The 13720-nt window shown below is 38.3% G+C and overlaps 1 protein-coding gene across 5 annotated transcripts in view; it reads right to left on the reverse strand.

The window, feature by feature from the left end:
• The window catches only part of nbas (NBAS subunit of NRZ tethering complex), a 233695-nt gene that overhangs the window by 73201 nt on the left and 146774 nt on the right, over nucleotides 1-13720 (reverse strand). For all 5 annotated transcript variants that reach the window (XM_047387102.1, XM_047387101.1, XM_047387103.1 and 2 more), the window contains exons 44-45: nucleotides 8673-8923; nucleotides 1422-1762 (exon numbers count right to left, since the gene is read on the reverse strand). In XM_047387102.1, coding sequence (XP_047243058.1) covers nucleotides 1422-1762; nucleotides 8673-8923 — 592 coding nt within the window. The remainder of the gene's footprint in view (nucleotides 1-1421; nucleotides 1763-8672; nucleotides 8924-13720) is intronic.

The following is a 13720-nucleotide window of genomic DNA, read 5'->3' on the forward strand; positions in this document are numbered from 1 at the left end:
CAGATGGACACACCAGCATTATCTGGATTATCATAGACACTACTTCTCATTCAGCGTAATAGACTTGCAAGGTATTTTTACTGAGCCCATCAGAACCTTCCTCCAACATCACAGGATAGGTCTTTCACACTTAAGAGTCAAGACAGACATGCAGAATCTTAAAATTTAGTAGGATTTTATGCAGGTTTGTCATTCATTCCTTGAACTTCAACTTGATTTTGTCAGCAGCAGAAAACTTGTTGTGGGTGCAACTGACTGAGTTTTTTTGTTTTCTCCTGAGTGTCTGTGGCATCGCCTACACACCATGCTGCTCTGGGAACGGAGTGATATGACCCAATACTAGGTATGATTATTTTTGCAAAGCACTGCATCACCTAGCCAGATCAGTTTATATTATACTGTAAATTCAAGTATGACACCAGAAAGTGTTTATCTAAAATCAATACTTAGAGAGGAGGGCCTTAATGCTAGCAGTTTCTCTTCATAAAATTCATCCAGTTGGAAGAATGAAAGACTCCGGTTATCCATCTCACCTCTTAGACTTGTAAGAAATTGATCAGGCTTCATTGAAGAGAGCAAAGTAGCACTCAAAGGTCAGCTGCAGTCATGATAGTGAGATGGGTTTGGATTTTTCCTTGAAGGGCTCAAAAAGAAGAAAAGAAAGGGAATAGAAAGGCAGTGTGTTTCTGAGAGGTAATCTGCATGTTAAAGACCAGAGGGAAAACTGTGCCTGGTGGGAATTGGAGTTTAATTGGCTCTGAAGTGGAGAGGGATCAATTAAACCTCAGAGTTGCAGGGAGAAAGAAGGGACATAAGGGAAAAGTGGGGAAAAAAGCAAAGGTCTAAAGAGGGGAGCTGGTGGGGTGCCAGGAAGAAAAAAGACACAGTGGGCTACTATTGATAAGGTGCACTGACTCACTTTAATTCCACCGCAGGACAATTTCTCACAGAGCAGTAATTATGTGCCTGACATTTCCAGGGAAATTTCATAATTTCTTTCATAAATCAGGGCTGGTATGGGTTTTGAGGCCTAGGAATTTGGATGTGAACAGAATAACTCGTCTGAAATTAGCATGGGGGCTTTTGACAATTCAAAATGAAGCTGGAAGCACGGGAGCAGATCAGCTCCATAAGAAAAACTACGGAGGGAGAAATATGACAGGCTGATGTAGTGACTAAAAAATCCCCACAATCCTTCCTCCTGCACAATATGAGTCCCCATCTGGGTGGCTGTCTGAAACCAGCGACCACAAATGCCACAGTTACAAATGTGTATGGCCAGCTCCCATCGGTTCCTGTCTAATGCTATCACAGAGAAAAAAAGCTTGATCTATGCTGCATTGTGCTATGCTGCTTTTTCATCTTTTCTGTTGGACAAATATTGACTCATATGGATGGCAAGTTGAGTTGGAGCTGCTTACATTTTTTGCTGCGTCGGGAGAGAAAGTGATGCCGTCCAGGAAGTGGATGGCATCCGCAGGGACTAGTCTGTCCATGTACTTCGCACAGGTGTCGTAAGCATGCAGGTAGTCCTGATCACTCTGTGGGGGTCTTTTCAGCAGCTGTGGGTCTCCTTTCCAAAACAGCTTCTGCAGCCATACTGCGTGCACTGCACTGGGGGAGACCGTCGACCTGCCGCCTCCGGGCAAAGGCAGCCGATTGGAGAGTTTAGAGATGGACAGAACATTCTGACTGGTCAGGACCAGCTGTAAGGTGGCCAATGGATCAGAGGACTCATCAGTCAGCTTTCTGTAGTTTACACCTGCAAACACCAAGAATACGAAACAAAACATAAAAAAAAACATATTTTACATCTTAAAACTTAAAGGTGCTTGTCTTTATCCAACCAAATATAACTCTTTGACTTGGCTTTGATTCTTTAATGTGTATGTGCCATCATCTGGAACTTTTTCCAAGTTTGTCATATAATAAAATATCTAATATACAACAAAATATACTTAATATTATTTTTCAAATACTAAAACAGTTTTTCCGCAAACATTAGAAGTAATTCAGAAAGATATGATGCTCTTTATTTGTGAAAAAATGTATCATTTTAATTCTATTTTAAAATCATGTCCTACTCTGTATTGGTCTTTATTTCCTACTGAAAGCAGTGTCACTGACTGATCTGTACAAATCTACGTACAGTAAAAAAAAGTCCCTCTCACTTGATGTGCTATTTAAAATCTTTAGAAAATTCCTTCATCAGGCTTGCCTTGTCTTGATGCTTAAATCAGACGTTTTTTCCTCCCATTCTTTACCTCGACCATGTTTCTGGTCACTTGACACTTCGTTCTTCTAGAAAGACACGTGGGCGGAGGTACTTCTACAGGCTGTCACTGAAGGATAATGGGTTCTACCTTGCTTACTGTTAAACCTTTCACCTTTTTCCTGTTAATTTCCACAGTTTTTTCCTCCATGAACATTTTTTGTGAAAGGACTGTTACAACTGTCAAGTAGATATTGTTTCAAACATACAACCTATTATATGCTAATTCTCTTTCTGGGTCCTTTTTAAAAAGGGAATGAAGCTGCTTAATTACTATGCACACCTTAGATAGAGTAATAATCTTTTAGACCACAACCCCTCTCTTGAATACAAATGCTTGTTACTCAAAACTATGTAAATTTAAATCGTATTTACTTTACTGTGCTTCAGAGCTGGGCGAAAGAGCAAAAATATGACGACAAGTACAGAATCTGTAGTTTCAACATTTCATTGCAGAGTAGGTACAGGTTTATTTCATTGTAATCTATAGGGCGTGAATATTCAATGCTAAACTGCTGCACTTCTATATCACATGAAAAAAGCTTACATGAATAGAATGTTTTATAATCTACTGCACATCAGAAATGCACAAATGCTTAGGTTCAAGATGACATAGCTTTGTTATCTTGCTTAGGGGAGAGTAAAAAGCTGATGTGGACAACAAAGATTGTTGCGTGTGAAAGCAGTGTTGTCTGACAATGTAAATGTGTCTGCATGGATCATGTCAAGCACTGCAGCTTTGCTCCAGCCTGTGTTTATGTTTGTGTGTATGGGAATGAGCTGGTGATGTGTTCGAGGTCTCCAGTGCATTCAGACAGACGCATCACGGTGGCAACACCACTGTCTGTCTGGATGTTAAATATTTAATACTCTCCTGTCTGTGGGGAGCGCTTCGTGGAATGGCTCAGAATATTCCACCTAGAAAACAAAATCATGCTAACATAAAACCTATCAAACTGAGAACGGCAATCATTTTTAGACAACCTCAGACAGAACACTTAAACCACAGATAAGAGTTACCCTTACAGATGTTCTCTCATTCTCACTGTCTGGCTCTGCCCCACATCCTCCTTTTCCTGCTTTTGTTTCAGTCTCCTCCAAGCTCCATGTCATCACCTTCCTCCCTACAGCCCACTCAGACATTAAGTACACTAATAGTCGGAAATTTACGTTCACTCTTCTTGAGGATTCCTAAACCAGCTGGCACAAGTGTTTGGAATCATTTTTCTGTTTGAACAACCAGTTGTGTTCATTTTCAGCCATCCAGCTGCTGATCTGAGGTAAAGTTGGAGAATCTGGTGGTAGTCCTCCATGTTCATTATATCTCTAGGAGGAAAACCATCCCACAGCACGATGCTGCCACCACCATGCTTGACACTTAATACGGTGTTATTAAATATATATATATATATATATATATATATATATATATATATATATATCTGCATTTACAACTGTATGACTTGGGCTAAACATTTTGGTTATCCTTCCATATGCTTCTCAAAATGTTTTGCTAGTATTCTGGCCCATTCCTCCTGACAGAGCTGCAATAGCTGAGTCTAGTTTGTAGGGTGCCTTGGTCCCACACACCGTCATAGCTTTGCCAACACGTTTTCTATAGGACGGAGATCAGGGCTTTGTGATGGCCAAACCAAAACATGAAATTTGTTTACCATAAGTAATTTTTTAATAATTTGCCTGTATTTTTAATTTTCCCTTATGGAAGACCCATTTGTGCCCAATCTTTAAGTTCTCGGTTGATGTCTTGAGATAATGCATTAATATTTATTTCCTCAAACCATCTACATTGTGAAGTCCATTCTGCTGCAAAACCTTAATACAATATGATGCTACCAAACCATAATTCAAAGTTAGCATGATTTTATCAGGCTTGCAGGACAGGCTTTTTCCCTGTGTGAATTTACAAACTTAAATCTGGCTTTTTTATGTTGGTTTTGGAGTACTATTTTCTTCCTTGATACAGGACTCATATCATTGTAGGTAATGTCACTCTCTTACCATCTTCAGCCAGCTTTTTCACATGGTCTTCTTTTGAAATTGGGGTCAATACAGACATTTTGCACAAAAACACGTTTATATCTGGGACACAAAGCCCGTCTCCTTCCTGTACATTGTGATGGTGGAATTTTTAAATTTTTACATGACGGGAGAACCTTAAGGCCTCTTAAAGCTGTTTCCAAGGATGAGCCAGACTTACACAGGTTAACAGTTAATCTCCCTGATATCCTGGCTGATTTCTGTTGTTTTTCAACATTATGTCACACAGTTCAGCAGTGTGTTTACATTCTGAGGTGTGCCTTAACTTTACACAAATGCTGTGAATTAGAAGCTTACAAAGCTATGTTATCTTAAACTGGACAACCCCAAAAAGTTAAAAAACAGCACTTTTGTGAATGCAAATGCTTTTTTTTTCTCAATTCTCTCATTATTCTGGCATTTAGTAAATAGAAACAATCTTAGTCCTAACTGACATAAAACAAGAAACATTTAGTTTGAGTTAAGGTTATGGTTCTTTTTATAATGTATGGAAAAATCTTCAACTTTATATTCCTGAACATGTGTGGATGATACCCCTCTAAAAAATTAAAGGCTATCCACCTACTTTGTGTTTCTAATTAATTATTTTAATTGCATGATGTATAACCATTCCACTCTGGAAAAATGTAAGCCCAAATTTATCATTAAAAGCCCCAAATCCTTACTGCATCAATGCCTGTGGTAAGCATCAATGCATTTCTCACCACAACTTTGCATTCGCTGGGGTGGTTTTCCATGTGACAAATAAATGAGTCATTTCGAGTGAGTGTGTGTCAAGGTTTGATTATGTTAGCAGAAAGTTATTGGCCCCGGAGATACCACAACAGCCTGTGTGACAATTTCACTCCCATTGAGTTGGAACTTCTGGCTTGGGCTAAAGTTGTGTGTGAGGGAGTTGGAAAGAGACCCAGAGCCGAGCACATAAGCTTCCAGGAGGTAATGTCACAAAGTCAGCTAAGACACAAGTAGCCTGCATGAATTTGGATGCTCTACATTTGGTCTGAATTTATATGTATGTGTGGTAATGTGCATCTGTTGGAGTTAATGCTGCAGCATCTGCAAAACTGATGGATTACTAAATCCCTCCCCTGAACAGTGTGTGTCAAATTGCAGCTTACCTCCTGGATCAAGGTACAGCCCCGACTAGCAACTGTACGTGAGGTATTAAGCTTTGAAAAACTTTGAAGGATTCGGGCTGGAAAAAACTGCACTATGGTTAGGTTTTGCTATAATTTCTGGGATAACAAAAAAAGTTTTAGAGCTTGGAGTGAAAGTGAAAATTCTGTTGAGGCAGCCATCTACCCTGTTATTTCTGGGCCCTTTCAACTGTTGGCTTATTTTTTTAAATTAAAAGATCCTTCAGACCCTCCTGAGGTTCTACGATGCTAAATATTTGATGAAGACAGGAGATTAGGAGGTGTTGCTATGTTGAAAAAGTCCAAGCTGAACTTTTTATCCTGTCGTTTTGTTATAAAGTGTTTGTGCTGATATGTGTGTTTTTGTTGGCCCTAACGCCAAACATCTCTACATTAGTCCCTTCTGTCCAAAGAACATTTTTCCAGAAGTCTCGTGGCCGATTTGACTGAAACTTATTTGTGCTGCCAAAGAGGGAGAAGATGTTTTCTCCTGGCAACCCCTTCAAACAAACTCTATTAGTTTAGTCCTTTTTTAACCATACAGTTATGAAATTCAGCGTTTAACAGGTTGAGTGGGTTTGTGGCATCTGACATGCAGCTCTAGAGTCTTGTGTTACAGTTTATTTGAGGATTTCATAGTGAACCTTTGGATGAATTTGCAACAACCTTTTTTTTTGCCGCCTGTAAATACATATTTGCCACGGTAAAATAATGGATTTAAATTATTTGCAAATTGTCTCATGACAAATCCCAGATTAAAAGAAAGAAATAATTGTTTCTCTAAGTTCACTGCTGATGTCTTTCCTCTGCGGCTTAGCTGGAGTGCATGCCCTGATGTGTTTACATGGATGCCAAAGTGAAAATGTTTCAAACAGATGCCGCAAATAACACTTTAAAGACATCATTAACTGACCTAGAAAATCAGAGACTGTGAGACATTTACTCAAGTTAAAGCCAATGAATTAATGCAGCAGTTTTTATCAAAGGAACCAATGATGTGAAATAATCAGGCTGTGAAAACTTCCATGTTTCTGCACATTTTTCATCCCAACATTCTATGCTTTTCCATGATTCAAATTTGTAGATTTGTTTCTGTGTTTTTTTTAAACATTCTGGAAAGTTAAGTGCAAAACATTCATCTTGAATAGCTTGAATGGTAGCACTATCTTCAGGTTCCACAAATTAAAAAATACCACATTGCATATTATAGAAACCATAGAAACCATCTTTTTTAGCAACTGAACTTACTTAGATCAGCTTTTTTTTTAAATCTGTAGCTCTAGTAGTTGTCAAATAAACACTAGATTATCCAACAGTAAATGCAGATTGTTTAAAACACAGATTTGGTGCTTTTGTTAATTTTTGAAATGTCAAAAAATATATAGTGTTCGTGCATTGTTTTGAATTTTAACCACAAGTCCCGGGATGTCCAATCTGAATCAGAAGTAGTCTAAAGTGCAAAACATAGTGTCCCCTTTTTACTGACTGAATGCACATGCATTCAGTCAGTAAATAAAAAACAAAACACTACTCAAAAGCTTTTTAGCAAACCCCCAAATTTAGCCATTTAATTTAATATCTGAATAGTGCAGCCCATAAGACTAATGGTTCTGATGAGTCTTTAGTTAAGTTGTAATGAGTTTCTTTAGAAAAGAATCCGACACTTAACTATGGGAGCGTAGGAACATCTCAAGAACAGAAAGCTGTGACCTTATCCACATGAGGTAAGCTAACTGTATGGCTAGAATGTACTGAGGTTGTGCTGTTTTTGCAAAAGAAAGCATTACCAGATGTCTGAACCTCTGCAAATCACACCTACGATATCAATCACTTCAGCAGCAGTTAGCCAAGCATGCCTCTGAATTCTTCTTATATTGTAACACATTAAAACTTGTTTTGTTGTCATATTTTTGATTTGCTTCCCCTACACTGAAAGGAAGCACTGAGCCTAAACCTTAAGTTAACATTTTGCTGGTGTATTATCCTAGTCCTGATGCCGATCCCTCAGGAGTGTGCGTCTTTGCTTTGTGTGTCTGTTTTAAACAGAGACATGTGTCCCTGTTAAAATTTGTGGCGCTTACAGAAGCAGAAGGAGGAAGCGAGGCGTGAAAACACAAGATGACACTCGGTTGACCTTTACTGAACTTCCAACGGACTGACAAGATTTTCACCCCAACAAAACCAAGAATGGGCACTCAAGGCAGAGAGGGTGACTTGCTGGTCTCGATGTCCTTTGAGAGCAGTGCTCACTTTGGTGCTGTCAATACAGGTTCTCAGGGTGTCAGTTGTTTGACTAATAATACAGACATGCATTGGTGTCTTTTTCATTTACAGGGAATTGATTGCATTTTGTTTCAGCACTGCAGGAAAGGTTTTCATGAACCGATCGGGAAGAAATGAAAGGAACAGAACAAGATCAAGGAGGAAATAAAATAAATATAAGATAATACATGTAACCTCTGACTGTGTAGATTTGTCGTTGGGTACGTTTAATCTTTTCTTCACGGGGATTTTTTTGACCGTTACATTCAGGGGCGGATCACTCCCCAGTAAAATCAACAATAAATCCTTCATTTAAATGTTTTACACATCCAAAGACTGAAAGTAACAATTTTCTAGCAAAGTATTTCAAGCTAAATCCGATTGGTAGAATCTTTAATGCCAGACAAAAAGTTCAGTTCTGCAAACAGAATTTCTTTTGATTTTCTTTCAACAATAATAACTGTTATGGTGTACATAATAGTTTTCCTGTCAATAGATTCCTCCACCTGAGCACCTGAATATGTGCACATCTTCCAGAGTTACCACAGGCCCAGGTAAGGGCGTTGAATTACTGATGTGCAGTTCTGCAATACTCTTTCTACTTTCTGAAAATGTATTAAATCTGAGCTCTAGAAGATGTTCAATGAATAGGAAAATGGTTTTTTTGGGTTGTTTTTTTTTTGCCAAACACACCTTAAGCCTTCACAAGTTTATGAAATACTAAGCTGTATTCTGAAGGCAACTTGTTGTACTGGATTTTATTAAGAGTAAATGGGGCTGAATACAAATGATGACACTGCCCTACTTTGTGTTGGTCTATCAGACAAAATCCCAACAAAATACACTACATTCTATAGTTGAAACGAAAGAAAATATGAAATAAAAAAGACATAAAAACTTGCAGTTCTGCAGTACATCTCCATCTGATAAAAAGAAAAACGTACCTTTGGCAACGGCGCGAAGCTTCTTCAGCAGTTTGATGTGAGAGTCTGGTTTTATGATGGTGGTCACATAAGGCTCACAACCAGCAGCGTCTAACAAGGTGTAGTAGTAGAGCAGGCGTCCCAGGTCGCTTCCCTCCACAGTGGGCAAAACATATTTGGTCATGTGGCTGTAAAAGGCCTCCGGGTCACATTTCAAAGTGTCAAACAGTTTGAGGGAGTTACTTCGAGTTTCAATTTCTTCAGTGGAAAGACTTGAAGTGGGAGAGAAAGAGGAGGAAAAGACAAATTCAGCTGACAATCAAATCAACAGAGCAGAAATGTGTTTAGAAACATATTTACATACACCGTATAAAAGGACACAACCATTTTTTTCAACTGAGTTTAAATAAGACTAAAATTAACCTATTTTAGGTCAGTTGGGATTACCAAAATTATTTGTATTTGTATAAATATTATTCAGACGTTTATGTACGTAAAGATTACTAGCCCAGATGATCATGTGATGGCTTTGTAAGATTCCCATAGGTTAATTGAGATTATTTAAGCTTAAATTAGGCACACCCTAACAGGTCTGGTTCATTCTTGTGTACAATTTTTAGATGCCAGAAGGTGCAACATTCATCTGTTAAAAAAGTAATTTGTAAATCTAAACACAATGGGAATGTGCAGACTATCATAATATTCTGGAAGAAGACGGGTTCTGTGACCCAAAGATAAATGTGTATTTGTGCAAAAAGTGCCTACCAATTTCAGAACAAATGTAAAAAACCTTGTGAAGATCCTAGCTGAAGCTCATCAGAGACTATTGTTATCTACAGTGAAACAAGTTCTATATCATGGTCTCAAAGGCCACTCGGATGAAGAAGTAATTGTGCCAAAAGCTACATAAAAAGCCAGACTGCATATTCCAAATACACTCAGGGGCGAAGACCTTAATGTTTTGACACATGTCCTGTTGTCTGATGAAACTAAAATTGAGGTGCTGGTCACAAGAAGCACCATTACATTTGGAGGAAATGGCTGGACACTTAAAAGCCTGAGAATACCATCCTAGGTATGACGTACTTGGGTGGCAGCATCATATTGTTTGGGTGCTTTGCTGCAGGAGGGATTGGTGCACTTCACAAAACAGTTGGAGTCTTGAGGAAAGAACAATGTGCAAACCTTTGTAAAGAGTTCTGGAGGGAAACCAGGAAAGTTTGATCCAAGACACACGCTTTTAAGGCAATTCTAAAAAATATTAAGGTTATATAAACTTCTGAATTTCTATGTCAGGCATTTAGAAAAATTGTTTAGGTCTGTTTTTTCATACAGTGTATGTTAAAGTCTGCTTTGAACCGTACATAACCAACACAAAAATAAGCCGGTAACCCAAAAGGCTAGCGTATTAAATGTGAAAAACTCGATTTAAAAAAAAATCTGTTTAAAGGATGGAAACTCCTGTTTATAGTCTCAGAAACAAAGGTTTGTTTATTAAGACCACAAAAAACCAAGACAGGCTAGGAGCCACTTAAACACAGCAGGAAAGTTAAACAGTAACACAGAGAAAAAAAATTATTTCATTAAAGTAAATCAAAAGGAGAACAACCAGCTCTGGAAATTGCGTTTTACAAACTGATTTAAACGGCACACTTCTGTGGCCTTATCAGAAAATTTATAGCCCTCCAAAAAAAAAAAAAAGTGTTTTCAAAGCTGGCAATAAACCTACGAATTTGAACAGGTAACAAACTTATGCTAAGAAGAAAAAAGAAAAAAACGACTGAAGGACAGGGGAGGAAAATGAAGCTGAGGACGGATTTAAGGTTCAGACGGTGGAAACCTTTTCATTTGCTCAAGCTGAGCACGATTTGAGTATGTGTTATAGAAGAGCAAAGAGTCAACAGCAGCAAGTGGTCCAAAGAATGAGAACAAAAGAAAAATGAAGAGAAGCAGAGCAGCACAAAGAAATGGAGGAAAAACCCCTGAGAAATGCAATTAAAGTCAAACAAGAAGCGCTACAAAGATTAAAAAGGCAAGGGCGATGTAAAGCTACTCGCTGGTGGTCTCCGAGGGGCTTCGAACAATCTGCTGCTGTCCGGGAGCGTGTTTGCGAGAGTGGACTTCTGTTTATCTGTCAGAACGAGACAACATCAAAGTGGACAATGCTTCCCCTGGGCTCTTTGTAACACTTAGCTGGGAGGCTTCTGCTAATGAAAAAATTAAATAGAGAGCAGCAGCGGGTGCAGCAGCTGACAATAGGCTCAATAATGTAAATAACACTAATCATGTTCACCACAGGAGTTCTAATACGGCTGCAATCATCTGAACTAATACAAAGGGAAGCACGATCAGCTTAGTGAGTGCTCCGTCTCGCTCACAGACAAGCAGCCAATCAGGGTCGTTTTGTTAGTTATTCATAATACCTCTAACGAGAAAGAGAACCATGTAAAGAATCAATTAGAACTAAAATAACCCTTTATTGAGGTAAGATGTTATTTGATGAAAAAAAAAATTTCTTAAGTTGGGGGCATTTCTTCTGTTTTTCTCTGTGGTTTTTAGCATCTCTGTAGTGAGCATATTTCTCTCTGATAGCTTCATTACTACCCTCTGCCGCACTGGCTTTGCTGCTACCGCTGCTTCCTTGTTGGTAGCTCTCAAAGGACGCAGCAGAATTTCCCCACTCTGTCTTTGTGGTACTCATGAGGCTGTAATATCAGATGCTTGTTATTACAATCTTCTCTTGTTTGTTTCAAAAACCAGTCAGAACAAGGAGCCAATTTAATCTGATTTGATCTCTGCGCCGCTCCTTGCAGCCCTCATCTCCCTGCTTGTCCCGGGCCCGCATTAACATGTTTGCTTCAGATGTGATGCATGAGATAACAAACAAAAAGAGATTGCTAATGTTCCCAAACTCTGAGGCATATTCAATTGAAGAAGCAATCAGACAGTACAGATTAAACTGTGGGGAGGGTTTGGATAAGAACAGATAGTTATTCAGCACTGCATTGTTAGAAGAGATGCAATATGTGGGTCTAGAATGCTTTAAACTTGCTGTGAAGGAGGGTGTTGTACTGTATTGCTGTTACACCAATCAATTAATCTTTTATTTGTATAGCTTTTCCATTTACACAATATTAGACAGCAGAGTGCTTAACAAAATCAATATATACAGTCATGGCCCTGAAATATTTCCAGAAAATAAAGAATTACTGCTAGAGAATTGTTGCAATCACACACGTTTTGTTGTATACATTTTATTTCCTTTGTGTGAATTGAAACAACATCAGAAGACAGAGGAAAAAAAGCCAAATTTGACATAATTTTATGTAAACCCCACAAATGGGAGAGACAAATTTATTTGGACCCTCTAATTATTATTTGGTTGCACACTCCTTGAAAAAAGAGCAGAAATCAACTGCTTCCTATAACCATCAGCAAGCTTCAACACCTCTCAGCTGGAATTTTGCACAACTCATCTTTTGAAAACTGCTCCAGGTCTCTCATATTTGAAGGGTGTCTTCTCCCAAAAGCAATTTTAAGATCTCTCCAGAGGTATTCAATAGGATTTAGATCCGGTCTCATTGCTGGCTACTTCAGAACTCTCCAGCACTTTGTTTCCATCGATTACTGGGTGCTTCTTGAAGTATCCTTGAAGCCATTCTCCTGCTGGAAGACCCATGACTTAGGACATAAACCCAGTTTTCTGACACTGAGCCCTACATTGTGACCAAATGTCCTTTGGTAATTTTCAGATTTCACGATGCCTTGCACACAGTCAAGTGCCAGAAGCAGCACAACAACCCCAAAACATTATTGAACCTCCACCATATTTGACTCATTTTGGATAAACATTAGAATGATGTGCTTTACCAAAAAGCTCTATCTTGGTCTTATCCGTCCACAAGATGTCCGCAAGCTTTTCTATATCTCTGTGTCAGTAATGGAGTCCTCTTGTCGATGGACAGTTCACTCTGACAGTGAGGCACGCTAAGCCTCCAGGACAGCTTGAATTGCTTTGGAACATGATGGAGGCTGCTCAACCAAGCATCACATGCTTGAAACAATCATGTAATGCTGTTTAAACTCAGTTTTGAAAAGGTGCCAATAATTGTGTCAGGCCCATTTTTGGAGTTTTGTGTGAAATTATCATTGAGAACTTCAAAAACAATCAATTCCAAAATGGATGGGAAGCCTTACCCCAACCCAACCGACAGCGTCACAGAACCTCGCTTCTAAAAATATGAACTAACCCTTTAAAGAAGCTGCAATAACAAAATTACATCTAGCTTGATTTTAGGACTAACTAAAACTAAATTTAAGCCGATTTTCGATGGTTTTTCATGAGTAGCATTGAAGTAAAAAAATTAAATAAGGAAACATTTGGTTTCCAAAAAGTGAAATTTTTGTAATCATTGTTGCAGTGTAGCTTGCTTTAATGTTACAAGCTTTAGAATATGCTATGCTACAGAGCAGTTTCTAGTAGTTTGGTATAAACAAGATTGCAATAAAATTTAAGTTGGAACTTAAGACTATCAAAGTTCAAAGTACCTTTCAAAGGTCACAGCACTAGCTGTGATTTAAAAAAGCTATATGGCTTTATCAGGGAAAGAAAGCTTTTTTTTACAAATATTCACAGATATTATGACAGATACTTCAGCTTCAATAGATCTATTCAGTATCCATTCATAGTTATTTATACGTAATCTATTTACTCCATTTTTCCTTAAATGTCTTTGAGTCTTAGAGTGAAAGTCATTTTGTTCTTTACAAATATTTCTTATACAATATCAATCCATTGAGGTTGGGTTTGAGTACTGAATACTGGTCTTTTTTCTGACCAATGTAGAGATATTGCCCAGGTAAAAAGATAAAAGAGAAGTATTTTATAATAATTAGAATTCATTGATAACACAGGAAACCCAAAGAGATGCTTAATGAATCATGGAGTAGAGGACAGGTGAGCAGAAGAAAATGAGTAGCCCCCATGTATAAACGCTTCCAGTGCTTTGTTCTAATTATCAGACTTGCCAAGTTTTTTTTCTATTCATGTGTCCTACACTCTGTCCAAA

Source organism: Girardinichthys multiradiatus, chromosome 15 (assembly GCF_021462225.1).
Source record: "Girardinichthys multiradiatus isolate DD_20200921_A chromosome 15, DD_fGirMul_XY1, whole genome shotgun sequence".
In the NCBI taxonomy this organism is placed as follows: domain Eukaryota; kingdom Metazoa; phylum Chordata; class Actinopteri; order Cyprinodontiformes; family Goodeidae; genus Girardinichthys; species Girardinichthys multiradiatus.